We start from the raw sequence: 17,861 nt of genomic DNA on the forward strand, positions 1-17,861 counted from the left end.
ATTCTGAAATATCCTACATGGATTTTGATACTTGCGAGATTTATATATGGTACTTGCCCTTAGATTTTCATTAAACTTTTGATTTTTCCCTGATATTCCAATCATTTTTTTTCCTGTTTGTGGGGTTGGGTGTAGGATCTCAAACACATCTCTGGCTAGTTTGGGACTCACTTTGTAGATCAGTCAAAGATGTGTGCCACCATACCCAGCGCAATCGGGGTTTTTTGACTGTCATTTTAACTGCATGCTGTATTTGTGAGGCAGTGATTACATGTTGCTGCTCAAGGACCAAGTCCTGTACCCTGCAGGGAACTTGACAATTAGAAGTGACATTATGCAATGAGTGCAAAACCAAAAGCACATTAAGACTTTACATACACAGTGGGGTGTGGTGGTGCACACTGTAACCTCAGTATGTGGGAGGCAGATGCAGAACATGTAGGAACTCAAGTCCAGCCTTGATTATATAGGGAGTTTGAGGCCAGTAAGGGCTAAATAAATGAATCATCATTCCAAATATGTATGTGACAATAATTAAAGAAAAAGAAGCCATGAATTTGAAAGATAGTAAGAAGGGCTATATGGTATATGGAAGGGGTTGGAGCAGTAAGGGAAAGGGAGAAATTATGTAATTATAATCTCAAAAGCTAAAAAATATTTTTAAAGGAAGACTTGACATTAGAGTATGCATTTAGGAAAAAGGCATCATACTATTAGCTCACATTTTTCTGGAGACAGAGAAGCTGAAGAAATGAGATTAAACGTTAAAAACTAACAAAAACACTACTAAAAACAAGGTGAGACAATCACTTATTTATTGGACAGGGCAAGGTCATTTAAAGAGAGGAAACATATCCAAAAATGGGTTTATTGGTGTTACAGGCATCAAGGCTCACAAACAGTATTCGATACATCGTGGAAACAGGTCACGTACAGCCAGGAAGATGCTGTCATGTCACTCAAAAGTATGCCACAAGTGCTTGGGAAGCAATCATTAGGGAGTCACTGTGCATACTTGTCACCAATTCACACTCTTTACTCCCTGCAGCTGAGCTATTAGCCCATAGGATTTGGCTAGTTCCCTGGTTATGAAGTGTGTTCCTGCATTCTGGAGAACTTTTTAATGTCACTGAAAGCACATCAGTATAGGCTTACCTAGCATTAGCTCACATCGCTGTTTTTGAACTACCCTAGGTAGTAATGGACTCTCACACAGTATTGTAAATAAAACTCTGTACTGAACACACTTAGCACTGTTACAATGCACCCAAATCTTATTTATTTTATAGTACCGTAGTTCAAGAAGATAGCAGAAATTCAATGAAGTTGATTTAAAAAAAAAATTTGGGATGTTTACCTGGTCTGAGGTATACAAGCTGTCCGCAAAGGTGGACACATCTAAGATTTGCTATGTCAATTATTTGCCAAAAATTTTAGCATTATATTTAGCAGTATTTTCTTGGCTGGGTAGGCAAGAATAGATTGTAATATCTATTGTAGAAACTCAATAAATGTTAGAAGCAGTAGTATGGATGTTTGGCTAGAAGGAAAACTATTCTATGTAACAAGGTTAACTGAGGAGTCTGTCAGGAATTGGCTTTCTCTCTTTAAATCCATTAATTTATCAACTATTTTTTCCTGTGATACTGCGGATGAACCTAAGGCCTTGCACATGCTAGACAAAGCATTCTACCAGATTTACAACCCTAGCACCTCAACCACTCCTCTCACTGTATTTGGTTCTGGGTTCTCAAGATGAGTGTTCACTCCACATAGGAAACTGATCACAAAGACTAAATATTGCATTAATTAAATTTTAGTAAATGATCAGGTTATACATATATAGACTATTGGTCCCTAGGACCTAGGTGGGATACACTGGGAAGAAATCAGAGGTGACTACTAAAGAATACATGGCTTCTTTAGGAATAGTAAAATGGCCTAGATTTATCATGTAGTCGTACAATTTTGTGAGTATATTAAAAGTTACTTAATCGCACTCTTTTAAGTTTATATAACTTCTTTAAGGATAAGGTCTCAATGTGTTATTTCAATCTGGCCTTGAATTTGTGACAACTTTCCTGCCTTGGCTTCCTGAGTGTTAGGATTACAGCTGTGGGCCAGATCTGAAACTATGCCCTTTAAAAGGATGAAATTACAAAGCGTGTAGATTCTCAGGAACATTGTTATGAAAACACATTAAGGGAAGACAGTCTCCAAAGAGAAGAAAACGAGGCTCTTCAATCAAGTAAGAGTCAAGGAGAATGGCAGAAAGGCCTGATGGTACAGCATGCTTCTGGCATGCCATTTTGATTTCACTAGCATCACGTTAGTCCTTGGATTGACTTTTTTTTTGGGGGGGGGGTTGGGGTTAAGACAGGGATTCACTAAGATAGCCCATATTTGCCCCACACTTGTGATCCTGCTTCAGCCTCCTAAGTGCTAGGATTACATGCACATGCCACCACGCCTGGCTTGACTTCACATTTTTAGACTGTTTCTAAATTATTGTAGGCGATAAGTAGATTTCTTAGTTGTTCTCATTAGAGAACAGAGTCAGTGCTACATAGACTTAGCAAAACAAAAGAATCACAATCCAATGCCCAGGAGCAGGGATGTAGCTCAGTTTGTATAGTGCTTGCTTAGCATGCATAAGGTCAATCCCCAGGACCCAGAAAACCAGGTGTAGTGCAGCACCTATTATAATCTTAGTACTGAGGAGGTGGAGGCATGAGGATCATCCTTGGCTACATAGTGAGGTTGAGGCTAGCTCAGGTTATGTGAAATCTTCTGTACACACAAAAAACAAAAACCACAAAAACAAACCAACAACAACACAATCTTGTCCTCTGAGGCTGTGCATCACTGGGTAGAAAGGCTGAGTGAGGTTCTTTCTTAATGAAAAAAATGCCTCCAAGTGTAAGAACAGCTGGATCTCAAGACCCTGCCTGAAACAAACAAACAAACAAACAAGCAAACAAACAAGCTTCAGGTGGGTTTCCTTTCAAAATCTGCAGTTATTCCCTTTACGCCTATATAATTTAACAAAATTAATGTGTTGATGCTTGTGGAAAGCTATAATCTCTGCAAAGTAATGTGGAGCCTCTTAGTTTCCTAGCTAAAAAAGCGACTCCAATTTTCCTAAAAATAAAATTATTGTTTCTGAAAAACATTCAATGCTGTGTCCTTCTGCTCACCTTCAGCATGGCAGTGAAGATGGAGACTCCAAGCCAGCTCTCAATCAGAAGCTACAAAGCAACTTCTTAAATGACCTCAATTTTCTAAGACTAGCTCCAAATAATTAGAACATATTTGGCCCAATTTCTTTGTGTGTGCCTTTAGATTAAATGAGACATTTCCTTTATTTTCACTAATTCACCAATTTAGTATGAAATAAATAAGCCAAAAACTTTGAGTGAGTGAAACTGGCTAATGACAATCAGTTTTCCACAATCAATACTATTCTACATAGGCAAGATAATGAAGTCACAAATTCTCCTTTTGGTCTACTTTCAACTAGTCTTACACTATATAATCAGTGAAGAGTTTACAACAAAACAACATGAGTAATTTTACAGCAAGATGGACTTGTTAAATACGTATGACAGAATTTCTGACGCAAAATTTGCTCACTGCACACAGAATCTCAGAAGTGATGAAACAAGACAGCTGATGTTAGAAGGAATCTGGGAGTGGGGTCTGGAGAGAAACCATTGATAAAATAAAAATTGGCAAGTATCTGTAAAAGCAGAGTCACTCTTTATGGGACCTAAAAAAACCTGCAAAGTCACCATTTTGGTCTTCTTCAAGAAGTTGGTCTAATAAGAACTGAAGACCATTTGACTCTTGTGCTGCAAAATGCAGGTGTTACATGGTATTTTCAGGATTCCTAAAACCTGTAGTGCAAAAGAAAAGAAATCTATGAAAATAAATAATCACAAAAACCCCAATATTTTTCTGGGAAATGTGTTCGAAACAGTGACTTTTACAAAACATGGGAATTGTTTCAAATGAACAAAAACCTCTATACGAAACTTCGAAGATTCATTTCACAGATAACTTATACACCATTTGATTTCAACAATGTACAAATAAGGGCCATAGAGTATTTTAATTAGCTCCGAAATAGCAATATAAATACTGATGTTGGGGGGAGTGTTTTACACCCCAAACTCCAATACTCAACTCTGTCTGTCCTATTATTGAATTTGTAAAAAGCTTAACGGCGCAGGGAGTCAAGCTTTCGTAACTTCAATGACGTGTTAGAGGACAATGCATCTAGGTTTGAAGAACTTGGTGCATCCGAAGGCCGGAACAGCACTCGGCCACGATGATTAAACACATAAAAAGATGGATGATTCCTTAAGGTATCAAATGTCCTTAAAAAGAAAAAGAGCACCAAGTTTAGATAAACCTTTATAATAGCACATTTGAAAAATGAGCAGACTTCTAATTAATTATGAATTTGCTGTGAATTATATTTTTAAATAATAAATCTGAGATTAGACTACAAATGGTAATCACACTGTGTTGCATATTTTTACTATACAAACAATGTAAGAAATTTGGAAATGACCATAAAGTTCTCAGATTTTTTCTTCAGCCATTGATTCCCTCCAGAACACCTGTCAACAATAAGAAATACTAGATAAACTTCAGTCATCTCTACAAACTACCAGTAGATTATGATAAATCATATTTCAAATGCTAGCACACAGATGTACCTCTGATTATTCTCCTTTGGTCCTAAGCCTTAGACATTTCAAGGATCTGTTTTTCAAGTACAATGAAAAATCCTTTTTGGCCTTCTGTATGTACTATTGGCCAAACCCAACTATTTTGCTGCCCCTACTTGATGCCATTTGGTTTGGCTCCTTTCTTTTCTGGCCTCTTGCCTGAGATCCTTCAAAGACTCTCCCAGTGAGATTTGTATCATCTAAAAAAGTCCATAAATGTCCTGAGATATGAGTGGTTAGTGTTTGTTTTTAAATATTATTTTCCTAAAAAAAGAACCAGAGAATCTTCCCTTTATGGAAAAAAAAATCTCAAAGTTAGCCCCACTTAACCATCCAAATGGAAATATGGCGGGGGGGGGGGGGCTGGAGACGTAGCTCAAGGGTTAAGAATATATGCCCTTCCAGGGTTTAGTTCCCAGAATCCAAGCTGGGTGGGTAGCTCATTACTGCCTTTAACTCCAGTTCTAGGTGAATCCAATTCTCTCTGGCCTCCACAGGCACCTGCATGCACACAGTGCACAAAAACTCATGTAGCCACATATACATAAATACAAAAAAACCTTTTTTAATATCATATATTTCTTTTTAAAAATAATTTATTTTTTAAAAAACTATGTTTTCTCACTTTACATATAAATCCCAGTTCCCACTCCCTCCCCTTCAAAATAATGTTAAAATAAATGGGAATAATGAGGTAAATGGAAGGGGAATAAATTCCTCTAGTGTACAGATGTTTACTGTGAATTCTTCTAAGAAAATACTGTAAAGGGTTATTGTTTCTAAATAAAGAAGGTAGGGAAAATCCAGAAATGGAATTGAACAAACTGAAGTAAAAATATGGAGAAGGCAAGCAAACAAAAAACAGGAGAAACTTACAGAATAATGATGTTCTTTAATCTAGAGACAGAAAAAGGGCCGAGGACACAGCTTAGGTTCAAATGACAGAGGAAACAGAAAATTCAGTTATTCTTCCAAAGACTAAGCTGGGACAAGAGGATAAGAGAATAAGAAGGGGGAAGACAGAAGGAGAAGAGGGAAAAGAGGGAAGGAACCTGGATAATGTTTCTGAGCTATTTTCTATATAAGTATTCTCATCTGTCTTTCACATTCTAACCAACCAGTAATTTTAGGGCACTAGCAGGAACCACAGTCTACCACCTTGTTTTTACTTTTCTCCTTTTATGGTTTTGTTTTGAAGCAGGGTCTTCTTATGTAGCCCAAACTGTCTCGGAATTTACAATCCTTCTGTTTCATCCTCAAGAGTACTGGGCTTACAGGTGTATGCCATTATGCCTGGCTTTCAACTTCTACTTGTCCTATGACACCAAACACTGACTTGGTACTTTTGCCTCATTACTCCTACAAACTACATAATCAAAGGATATAAATGAAACCAACTATTGTGTAGCTAAAATCACACTGTAAATCATGTACAGAAAACAAATCTCTAGAAGTTAAATGCTTCTGGAAAGGAACTTACTTATTCTTTAATTCTGAAGTGGCATCCATGTCTTTGAACTCCCCTGCGATATGAACTATGCCATAACAGGTAACTGCAAAGGCCAGAAGTGTCTGAAGAACTATCTGTGAGTATAAAGATGCAGATTAACAAACAGCATGTGAATACTATTTGGAAAATTGACAATCCGCTTCCCCTCCGATGCAAGTTCTAACAAGCATTTCCCATTGCTACTCAGCAAGGAGTCACTTCCTGAAATAATTTGCACTCAGACACAATAAAATTTCTTAAATACAATAACACTTCTGATGTCTTAGGAAGTGAATTTAGCAACATGCTCAGAGAAGCAAAGTTGCCAAATACTGACTGGTACCAAGTCACTTAGAACTCAAGTACCAAACAGTGTCTGCTTCCAAGAGCAACTAAAACTCTTTTTTGTTATTCCATTACTGGTCAATATCGTAGAGGGCACAAAACATATATGAGCACAGTATAAAGAAGAGCAATAAAAGGTATCACGTACCCGCCAACCAGCTAAATGGTGTGGGAGGTCCTTCTGTCTATGGGTTGCTTTTATTGGTTAATGAATAAAGAACTGCTTTGAGCCTATGGCAGGGAAGAACAGAACTAGGTGGGGAAAGTTAGGCTGTATGCTGGAAAAAAGAAGGGCGGAGTCAGAGAGATGCCTTGGAGCCACTGGAGCCAGACGCTGGGAACTTTACCCAGTAAGCCACAGCCATGTGGTGATATACAGTTTAATAGAAATGGGTTAAATTAATGTAAGAGTTAGCCAATAAGAAGCTAGAGCTAATGAGCCAAGCAGTGATTTAATTAATACAGTTTCTGTGTGATTATTTCAGGTCTAAGCTAGCTGGGTGGCCGGGAACCAACATGCAGCCTCCTTCCTACAACTAAACTTTCAATTCTTCCCCTTCTCTTTTCGAAACAGGGTCTCATTATATATCTCAAGTTGGCATTAAACTCACCATCTTCCTGCATCAGCTCTTCCAGATACAGCAATTACAGGTGCATACCATCAAACCCGGCTTCTCAGAACCTTCCAAGTCCCTGTCCCATTATTTCCTTTCCTTTTTTCTTAAAGTTAACTACTGTACTTAATTATGTATTAATCAGTTCCTTGCTGTTTTTGAACAATTCATGAACTTCTAAACATGTTATTGTTTACTTTTCCTCATTCTGAATCTCATTTAAATGCACCCCAATACGTTCTTCTGAGTCTGTCTTCTCTCATCGTTATTTGTGAGATTCACCCCCACAGCAGTGGTCTTATCCTTTCATCGTGTTTAGTGCTTACCATAAGAAAACATCATGATTTATTTCATTATTGCTGTTATTTTTACAAGGTCAACAGAAATATTCCTATATGCCTCCTGGTACAGAGCATGTGTGCGTTCAGATTTATTACACAACACCAAACCGCTTTCCAAGCAGGTTGTACAAGCAACAATGCTTAATTTCATGTTTGAAATTAACCAACACAGCATTATGGGTCTGTTTTCTTAATTATAATTACACAAAATTTTAAAATTTGCTAATTGAGAATCCTAAGAAAGTTACTTTAAAAAAATATAAAAATACATGTATATGTTTGTATACATCTACCAAAAAGAAAAAGTGAAAGGAGGGTAAGTTAACAGCCACATATACTACATCTTTAGTTAAAAACAGAGACATAAACCCTGTCTCGAAAAACCAAAACAAAAAAAAAAAAAACAAAAAAAACCAGAGACATAATAAGCCACAAGCTAAGACTGTCTAAATTAAAACCCAATGACATCTGAAATGTTACTCTACATTCCAATCACCATTATACCAAAGAGATTGATTGGTTTTGTTGTTGTTAAGACAGGGTCTCAGTTCAATGTTGCTGAGGAAAACCTTGAACTTCTGAGCCTCAGGTCTACATTCCAAGTGCTTGGATTATAGGTGTGTGCCACCATGCCCACTTTATTGGGTAAAAAAGATCAAACACAGGGATTTGTATATGCCAGGCAAACACTGTACTGAGTTACATCCCTAGCCCAAAGGAGACTGTATTTCATATAACACAGCAAGAATGTGGTAAATCAATGAACTTTCATGAAAATATGTCCCAGAAAAATTATGGCCAAGGAAAACTAACTATAAATTAGGTGGAGTAGCACCCAGGAGATGAAGGCAGCAGAATCAAGAGTTTCAAGGCCAGGTTTGGTTATATTCACTTTCAGTGCTAGCCTAGGCCACACAGCCTGTCTCCAAAACAAAAGCAAAAACCAAAGCTAGCTAACTACAAGACGACATATATACTTAGTATTGGATAACGAATTGGGGGCTCTTCCCTGATGAGACATCTCTCCTACTCTCAGCATTCCTTAGTTGTCTGTGCTTCTTTGTCTAGTGTTGAGGCCCTATGGTCATCTCTTAAATCATATACATACAAGTAACATTATAGAAACTGAGCAGTTGTATTTATATATTTACAAATATATAGATATATACTTATACATGTAACAAAAATTAAAGAAATAGAGGCCATGAATTTGAGTGAGGGCAAGGGGTGAGTGCATGGGAAGGGTTTGAGAGAGGAAAGAGGAAATAATCCAAATATATTTTAATTTCAAAAACATATTTTTGTTTGTTTTTTTTTTTTGAGACAGGGTTTCTCTGCATAATCTTTTGGCTGTCCTGGAACTCACTTTGTAGATGATGCTGTCCTTGAATTCAGAGATACACCTGCCTCTGTGTCCCAAGTGCTTGGATTAAAGGTGTGTGTGCACCACCACAACCGGCTTAAAAACAATTTTTCAACTACATACATAATGTTTTTATAAAGGATGTAGTTTCAATCTTAATTTTGTTTTAGGGGAAACATAGGTGCCACAGTGTAAGGGTTCAAATCAAAGATAACTTCCAGAAGTTGGTTCTCTCTTATCATGTGGATTCCAGGGATTAAATTCAGATCATCAAGTTTGGCAGCAAGTGCTCTTTACCCACTGAGACATCTCACCAGCCCCCCAAAGCTGTTTCAATTGGTAAAACAAAGTACATGCACCTAAGACAACACTGTATATACATAAGAAAAAGCCTAAACTCTTGATAGCCCTTAAACTATTATGAATAAATGTGAAATTGCCAGGGAATGGGATCAGTTCTGCTGCTGCTATTCTTTGAATTTTGTGTGATTAGTTTATTATTTTTCATACCTATTATTTAATTCTGTTACAAAGAATTAACTATTTATATAAGTTTAAATCTACTAATAAATTATAAGTAGGGAACAGGCATTAATTCAGGTTAAACGCTACCTTCTTTAGTACAGTCAGCATTGCTTGCTTTTAGCTTTATTTTTCAAACGGAACTATTGGGCCAGTGAAATGGTTGAGTAGGTGAGGATGCTTGCCACCAAGCCTGACGGCCTGAAAATTTTCCCCTGGGACCCATATGGTAGAAGAGAATTGACTCCTGCTGATTATCTTTTGACCTACACACTTGTGTCATGGCATGAACGCCCACACACATAAGAAAATATTAAAAAAGGATATTTTATAAAAACTTGAGCCAAATGACAATTTTAAAAGGCCATTTTATACTGTGGATGCAGAAACTTTAGAAAGGCCCCCATTTCCTTCTTTAGTTTTTTGTTTTTTGACAAAGGGCCTTACTCTGTAGTTCAGGTTGACCTCAAATTCACAACAATCCTCATGCCTCAATCTCCCAAATGATGTGATTAAGGCTGTGAGCCACTATGTCTGATAAAAAGATCTAATAGAACTTTTTTTAAGATTTTAAGATCTTTAGATTTTATGGAGTGATAAAAGCAGGTGCAGCTGAGGCAAGGTAACACTGGCCTTTAGTCCTAGCATTCAGGAAGCAGAGGCAGAGGCAGAGGCAGAGGCAGAAGCAGGAAGATCTCTGTGAGTTTGAGACCAGCTAGGTCTATGTAGCAAGTTCCAAGCCAGCGAGAGTTACACAGTGAGACTCTAAGTCAAAAAAAAAAAAAAAGCAGGTAACAGATGTCATATCATGCCTGAAAATGATAAAAGAATAATAAAATAACATAAAAGTTACTATAAGCAAAGTGGCTTATTTTAAATATGAACTTAATGGACTATAAATGACCAACTTACATCTATTGGTAGTGATTCATCTTCCTTTTCTGTTAGTCGCATATAAGAACGATCTATAAACCAGAAACATACCATTAAGGAAATTGTAGCCCATTTTCCTTTCTTAAAATGCAAGAAAATCAATATACCAAAGAACTGGCCAACTTATATGCTACATAAAGTAATGCTAATCCCAAATTCCTCAAAACCCTCTTCCCATGCAGTCAGCAGCCTTACCTTTATGAATTAGCTTATGCTTGCCATGGCCCATCTCTATTACCTTAAATGACTGACAGATGGCCAAGTGTGAAACTGAAATAACTAAGCATAATTTTTCATTCATTAGTATAGAAAAACCTAGCCATTCTCAAACTTCCTTTCACTAAGTGGTCAAAGAAGTCATAATTATTTAACAATCACTAGGACTACAAATATCTTCAATGCTCTATGACCCTGCCATTGTACAGTGAACCCAAAGTGAAAACTAGAAATGTTTCTCTTCAGTGTAGTGGTGTAACTGGAGTTTCAGGACATCAATTTCTGTCCCCGCTACTACTTAATTCTGCTGCTGCCTTAACTGCAGGAGGCAGCAAGGGATTGAAGGATCAGGATTCGGAAACTGGTAACCCTGAATCCTACACAACACCAACTCTTTTATTTCCTATGATTTCTGCACCTTACTCAAGACATCCTTTGGAACCCCAACATGTATTTCATTTGTAGAGTATTAAAATGATGTGAAAGTGAGCCAGGTGGTGGTGGTGTACACCTTTAATCCCAGCACTTGGGAGGTAGATGCAGGCAGATCTCTGTGAGTTTGAGACCAGCCTGGTCTACAGAGGGGGTTCCAGGACAGGCTCCAAAGCTACAGAGAAACCCTGTCTTGAAAAACAAAACAAATAAATAGAATAAAATGTGAAAGTGGGCAGAGTGTTTCTTAGACTCACAGGACTACAGAACCACGCATCTGGCTGTATGTCCTCCACAGTAAAATGGGATGTGCAAGTTAAACAGGATTTACTTAGTTCATGATCGCTGCACGGCTATACTATGGCAGAGATGAGCATGCGACACGATTTCACATGCCACAACTAGTGTCAAAGGTGACGCCAGTCTTTTGCCAGCTCACGACGGCATTACAGAGGTCTTGCTGCAGTTACAAATCCACAATGCACTGTACTCACTTGAAAATTATAAAATCCAAAATCTTAATTGTAGATTAAGCAGGACAATTCCTACTCACTCGATAACGTACTCTGGACTTAAAATACCCAAACTGTTTTGAGTGAATGTGGTATGCTTTCAGGCAGAGTATATGTGAGCTTACAAAACTTATAAGAAAAGGAGTAAAAAAAAAATCAATCCAATATCAAAAGTAGTTTTGAATTAACCTTCTAATGTCCCACTTCTAGCTAGCTTTCTTGCTTGAATGAAATCTAACCTGGCACTTTAACACTAGCTAGGCATTTCTTCATTTTTTTAAATATTTATTTATTTATTATGTATACAATATTCTGTCTGTGTGTGTGTCTGCAGGTCAGAAGAGAGCACCAGACCCATTACAGATGGTTGTGAGCCACCATATGGTTGCCGGGAATTGAACTCAGGACCTTTGGAAGAGCAGGCAATGCTCTTAACCACTGAGGCATTTCTCCAGCCCACATTTCTTCATTGTTGAAATGAGGACACTGAACTTTCAGTAAGGGCCTTCCTTGCTCTACAACTGTATATATAATAGAGCCAAAGCTTACTTCGAAAATAACCCAGTACTCCAGTGTATCCTAATCTCCTCCAGGACACTGCTTCACAAACCAATGTGCATGGAAATCACCCAGGGATCTATTAAAACGAAGATTCTCATTCACTACGTCTGAGGTGGAGCCTGAGTGTCTACTAACAAGCTCCCAGGTGATGGCCACGATGCTGTCCTAGTGACCACGAGCAGCAAGGCTCTAAGACACTTCCCGCGGGTCTCCTATACATACACACTCCCCCTTTAGCATATCCGCATTATCTTACTGTGATGCTTTCTTGTAATTAGTTCTTCACTAGCTTATTAAGAATCGCCTTGTGGCACCGCGGAACCTCTAACATCTAAAAGCAGAAGCAACTTCAAGCAGTCCTCTGAGACAACAAATTAAAACTCACCCGACAGACGTTACCTGCTGCCCAAGGTCACACAGCCTCAACAGTTAAGCAAAATTTTAACAAGCAGCCCTTTAATGCTACCGGTCCACTGCTCTTTGCCCGCGTCACACTGCCTCCCGGAGGCAAACGGTCACTTAACTTCTCAGACTCTACCTGGACAGCCGAGCGCCCAGGATGCTGGCTACCTAACTGTCACGAGGCCACAAGCATTCAAAGTTCTCAATCCCACACTTTGTCTGATCCGACATCTCATGTCTTGAGCAATGGAACAGACACCGCTCTGAATCCGCTCTCGAGTCTCAGCCGGCTCGTCTAACCTTTCTGTGGTGGCTGTACCACAGCCCTCCGATCTCAACCCTCACCGAGGACCCAAACTGCTTTACTTAGTCACCCCAACGGCTGTACCGCCGGCACTGGGTCCGACAGTTCCTCGGGGAAGCGCCCCCACACAGCCCTAGGTGTCCCACAAGCAAGAGGTCCCCGTCCTTCAGGCACTTACGCTGAGCAGCTGAAAAGGCAGCGTGGGCTAGGGCAAAGAGGCCGACACCTACAAGCCCTTTCCACAGCGATGGCGCCATGATTTGGAAGGAGCGGCAGCCCAACAAAAGGAGGCAAAGGGCGGCGGGGCTATTCCTTCTTTCACCGACGGGCGTCCACGCGGCGCAGGAACATGACGTCACCAAAGCCCTAGGCGCGAAGTGCTGGCTGGCGTAAAACCCTGTGCGCCGTGAGAACGAGGAAAAAGGAATGCTGGGAAGAAGGGGAAAGCGACAGGGAAAAAGGTCCTTGGGCCTCCCCCGAGTCTGCGCAGTGCTGCTGCGGCGGGAGGGGCGGAGCTGAGTCGAGGGCGTGAAAGAACAGGCTAAGCGAGACCAATGGGGAGAGGAAGGAGAGCGCCAGCAAATAAGCGCTGGACTTGGTGAAGGGGCGGGACTTACGGAAAGGCCCAAGAGGAGAAGAGGGTGGGGCTGGTGGCCAAGGCTGTGGGTGAAGGATTCAGAATCCTAGCGGTTGGTATTTGGAGTTGGCTATTTGTGTGATTTGGTTTTCAACGAGTCTTTTGTTTCACTAAGTCTTCCCTATGCTTCTGGCCTCGGAGAAGTGGTGCTGAGAAAGATTACTGGGAGGAGGAGAGCATTTGAGCATCAATGTCAGGAGGTAAATAAAGTGCGGAGGGCGAAAACTTGGTGGGAGGTGGGTGGAGCCCTGAACACTTTGCTTGCCGGAGATGCTCAGAAAATTAATTCAGCTTGTAACTTTTCTACTTTACCTTTCTTCAAGAAAGATCCACGCGAAAAGGAGTGTAGCGTGGCAGAACTGTTTGGTCGTGAAGAACGCTAGCATGCATTAAGGAAAAAATAAGACAACAAAGGAATGTTTAAAACAGCCTGATCAGGATCCAGATGTAACCTCCTTTCTCTGTTTTTGTCTTCTCCTAAAATGTAGGCACGCAAAAACGAGGTCTTCCCTTGATCTCTTCTTGCTCTGTTCTCTGTTGACAAGCTCATTAATTCGTTTGCACTTCAGACCAGCATAGATACTCCAGTGATCCCAAGTCAACTACTGCGTCTCAAATACCAGGCTTTGGCTCCCAGTCAGCATTCCCAGCCACCCGCCGCTGGATATTAATTTGCATGTGAGTAGACCCTGTGGCACATGATATGGCCACATTGATATGGCCAAACGTAACTCCCCCCCCCCTCCACTCTATGTAAGTTACTTCGGGTTACCTAATAACAATTTATCTGATGCAGTAAATGATTTAATGATTGGAGGGTTTTGAGAGGGAGAGTTATAGGTTCTTAGTTATAACCTTTTTTAGTTTAGAAAAAAAGGCAAATGTGATATTTCTTTTTTATGTGGTGATATTTCATTTGTGTTATAATAAATGAAGCTTGCCCGAGGATCAGAGTGTGGAGTGAATCCCTAGTTAGACAGAGGCCAGGCAGTGGTGGCGCACATCTTTAATCCCACCATTCAGGAAGCAGAGACAGGTGGATCTCTGTGAGTTCAAGGCCACCCTGGGCTATACAAAATTGATCCAGTGCCAGGGCGGTGGTGGCACGCGCCTTTAATCCCAGCACTCGGGAGGCAGAGGCAGGCGGATCTCTGTGAGTTCGAGGCCAGCCTGGTCTACAAGAGCTAGTTCCAGGACAACCTCTAAAGCTACAGAGAAACCCTGTCTCGAAAAACCAAAAAAAAAAAAAATTGATCCAGTCTAAAAGAGAAACAGAGTCACGGTGGTGGCTCACACCTTTAATCTCAGTACTTGGGAGTCACATACCTTTAGGAAGGTAGAGACAAGAAGGAATATGGCTGGGTGGAGAGAGGAATATAAAGTGGGAAGACAGGAGCTCAAGGCATTCAGTCTGAGGATTTATAGAGACAGCATGCCCCATTCTGTCTGAGGACTGGGTAGAAGTAAGAACTAGTGGCTGGTTGCTCTGTTCTTTCAGCTTTCACCTTGTAATATCTGACTCTACTTTTTAAAAAAAAATTGGTGGGGTTTCTTTTTATTGAAAATACATTTTTTTTTCACATAATGAATCTTTTAAAAATTTAAATCTTTTTATTTTACATTCCAGCCACAGTTCTCCCTCCTACTCGTCCCCTCTCCTCCTCTCCAGTCCACTCCTCCCAACAGGTAAGGGCTCCCATCAGGAGTCAACCAAGTCTGGCACATTAAGGTGGGTCAGGACCAAGCTCCTCCCCACTGCATTAAGGCTGAGCATAGGATCCCATCATAGGGATTGGGCTCCAATAAATTAGCTCATGCACCAGGGATAGATCCTGGTCCTACTGCCAGGGACCCCTCAGATAGTCCAAGCTTCACCGCTGTCTCCCACATGTGGAGGGCCTAGTTGGGTCCCATGGAGACTCCACAGCTGTCAGTCTAAAGTTCCTGAGTTTCCGTGAGCTTGGTTCAGCTGTCTCTGTAGATTTCTCCATCATGGTCTTGACCTCCCTTGCTCATACATTCCCTCCTCCCTCTCTGTGATTGGATTCCTGTGGTGAGGGCAGAGGAGGAGACAGAGACTGACTCTCATTGTATAGTCTCTGCTGGCCTTGAAATCATAATTGAAAATTTTGTGCCTTATCCTCCTACCCAGTGCTGGGGGTTTTGGATTGTAACACTATCAACAGTTAAGAGTTTTCCAGAAGTGTGTGAGTTCTGGGTCACTTCTTTAAAGACAAAAGAGGTTATGGAGAAATACACCCACTCAGAAGTCTGATATTTGTATAAGCCACCAATGTATTTTCCTAGTCTTCAGGGAAGTGACTCGATTCTAGAAAAACAGTTTTGCTTTCTGTTAATAAACATTTGCATATCTCCCCATCTCGCTCTTACTCCCTTTCTTGCGTTCTCTACTTTTTTTTAACCTTTTGCCTAGATGCAACTAGTGACAGCACTGTTTTCCTGAGAACACAATCAAACTGCATCAGACACATTCCTAAGTAACCACAGAAGTGTCTGAATTATCCCCCCTGCCAAAACACTCCTTATATGTGCCATGGATTAGTTAATGATACAGGTATTGTTGGAGGTGGGGATAATAACAGCTAAAGCATTTATAGAGAACTGTTCCCCAGGTTAGTGTGTTGACTAGAGCAACGTGTCCCAGCATTGGGCCTTTGTTTCATGCCAGCCAAGTTCTTAAATATCTTCAAATTTTACTTGTGAACATTTTAATCTCTGTATTTTCCCCTTTATCTCCCGTACTCTGACCTAGTTTGAAAATTCACCTTTTTTGCAAATGTGTTCCTATTACAGATATCTATAAGAAAAATATATAAAATTATATTATATGTTCTGAAATGGCTGATGGGATGTGTTAGTCTGTGCTGCCAAGTCTAATGACCTCAGTTTAATCCCCAAACCCACACGGTGTTAGGGGAGAGAATGATTTCCTTAGAGTTGAATATGGGGAAATGTGTAAACACACTGAATTAATTTTTTTTTGTTTTTTAAGACAGGGTTTCTCTGTAGCTTTGGAGCCTGTCCTGGAACTAGCTCTTGTAGATCAGGCTGGCCTCGAACTCAAAGACACCCTCCTCCCTCTGCTGGGATTAAAGGCCTGCACTACCACCACCCTGCCTGAATTAAAGATTTTAAGAAAACTTTTTAAAGCCATTTATATCTAGAACTATATCTCTGGGTAACAGATTCTAGGATTCTATAGCCTTCTAGGCAAACTAACCTGCTTGCCTGCTCTGTCTAACTGCCTGCCCTTCTCCTTTCCTTCCTCCTATCCTCCCCACTTCTCGGACTTATCAGCAAGCAAGGAATTGTATAGATCTTTCTCAGGGAAGGAATCAGATCAATAAAACAGCAGAAACTGAATCATTCAGACAGGCAGCTCTGCCATCCATATAGGTTTTCCCTAACACATCCATCATGCAAAAAGTGCTGCTCCAGGTTCCCTGAAGACGTGTTCAGGATCTGCCAGAGAAGAATTCACACATTTTTTTTAAAACAATAGCAAAAACCAGGAGAAGCAGAATCCCTTCAACACATTTTATCCTTGAGCCAGGCAGATGTGTAGCCCTTATCAGGGCTCACGCCTTTCTACAGGCAGCTTCTGGTGGCCCTAGGCAGCTCCCTAGAGGCCAGAACTAGAATCCAGGTCCCTGTATTGAAGCTCTCTCGAGGAAACTAGCATTTTCAAAATTGATGTTGCATCCTTTTATTTTCTTTTTACAGGCATAGTGTGTACTTGGAAGAAATTCAAATAAGAAACACAACAAAACATGTATCTCAAAAGATTAAGTAGCACCTTGGTATTTTGAGAATCCAACCTTTTCCATTTTTGTTTTGTTTGTTTGTTTGTTTTTTCAAGACAGGGTTTCTCTGTGTTGTCCTTGGCTGTCTTGGAACTTACTCTGTGGACCACACTTACTCTGTGGCCTTGAACTCACAGAGATGTGTGCTGGGAAATAAAGGTGCACACCACCAACGCCCAGCTTGAGAATCCAATTTTAAGATTGTATTTACGCGACTTCGCGGCTTTGAGATTTGTTTGCTGAATTACTTAGACTACAATCGTTTTCTAGAGCATGTACCCTGGACTGGGCTGAGTTTAGACCCTGGATTTTCCTTCTCTACATCTGGGAAATTGGAGGAGTGCCTGATCTCTGTGCTTCAGTTCCGTCACCTGTAACTTGAGGCTAGCCACAGTGCTCATTTATAGGGCTGTTGTCAGAGCTGAGCATGCTGCTGCCTGTGAGTGGTGAGTAGTCTCACACACTGTAAGCACTCAGTGAGTGTTGACTGTTGTTTTATTAGTTAAAAAACATTTATTTTTAAAATTATGCCTGTGTGGATGTGTGGCTAGGTATGTGCACACGAGTACAGGTGCCTACAGAGGTCAGAAGACCAGTGTCTTCCCAGAGCTGGAGTTCAAGATGGTTGTG

General features: G+C 40.3%; 2 protein-coding genes across 11 annotated transcripts in view; one reads left to right on the forward strand and one right to left on the reverse strand.

Moving 5' to 3' along the window:
* Nucleotides 1–798: 798 nt before the first annotated feature.
* Mmgt1 (membrane magnesium transporter 1) lies at nucleotides 799–13,231 on the reverse strand. 2 transcript variants are annotated; one of them, XM_075957170.1, is made up of 5 exons: nucleotides 12,949–13,213; nucleotides 10,323–10,375; nucleotides 6,217–6,320; nucleotides 4,187–4,379; nucleotides 799–3,896 (listed from the first exon to the last, which is right to left on the reverse strand). In XM_075957170.1, the coding sequence occupies exons 1-4, from the start codon at nucleotides 13,025–13,027 to the stop codon at nucleotides 4,220–4,222; spliced, it is 396 nt and encodes a 131-aa protein (XP_075813285.1). In that variant the 5' UTR covers nucleotides 13,028–13,213; the 3' UTR covers nucleotides 799–3,896; nucleotides 4,187–4,219. The 2 variants fall into 2 exon arrangements, with proteins under 2 accessions (XP_075813285.1, XP_075813284.1); XM_075957169.1 differs by having other exon boundaries at nucleotides 799–4,379; nucleotides 12,949–13,231.
* Nucleotides 13,232–13,385: 154 nt separating this feature from the next.
* Slc9a6 (solute carrier family 9 member A6) overlaps nucleotides 13,386–17,861 on the forward strand; it is a 69,788-nt gene continuing 65,312 nt past the window's right edge. The window contains exons 1-4 of one of the 9 annotated variants that reach the window (XM_075958411.1): nucleotides 13,398–13,607; nucleotides 13,896–14,085; nucleotides 15,035–15,093; nucleotides 17,502–17,677. In XM_075958411.1, coding sequence (XP_075814526.1) covers nucleotides 17,659–17,677 — 19 coding nt within the window. In that variant the 5' untranslated portion in view covers nucleotides 13,398–13,607; nucleotides 13,896–14,085; nucleotides 15,035–15,093; nucleotides 17,502–17,658. Of the gene's footprint in view, nucleotides 13,608–13,895; nucleotides 14,086–15,034; nucleotides 15,094–17,501; nucleotides 17,678–17,861 lie in introns of those variants that run through there. The other 8 variants (XM_075958412.1, XM_075958410.1, XM_075958418.1 and 5 more) reach the window with 8 other exon arrangements.

The sequence above is a fragment of the Microtus pennsylvanicus genome, chromosome X (assembly GCF_037038515.1).
Source record: "Microtus pennsylvanicus isolate mMicPen1 chromosome X, mMicPen1.hap1, whole genome shotgun sequence".
Classification (NCBI taxonomy): domain Eukaryota; kingdom Metazoa; phylum Chordata; class Mammalia; order Rodentia; family Cricetidae; genus Microtus; species Microtus pennsylvanicus.

Coding starts and splice junctions, on each gene's coding strand:
- Mmgt1 (XM_075957169.1), bottom strand. CDS start 13,027: ATGGCGCCATCGCTGTGGAAAGGGCTTGTAGGTGTCGGCCTCTTTGCC. Junction 10,376..12,948: donor TGCCTTTTCAGCTGCTCAGC/GTAAGTGCCTGA, acceptor TCTGGTTTATAG/ATCGTTCTTATATGCGACTA. Junction 6,321..10,322: donor ATGAATCACTACCAATAGAT/GTAAGTTGGTCA, acceptor TTATACTCACAG/ATAGTTCTTCAGACACTTCT.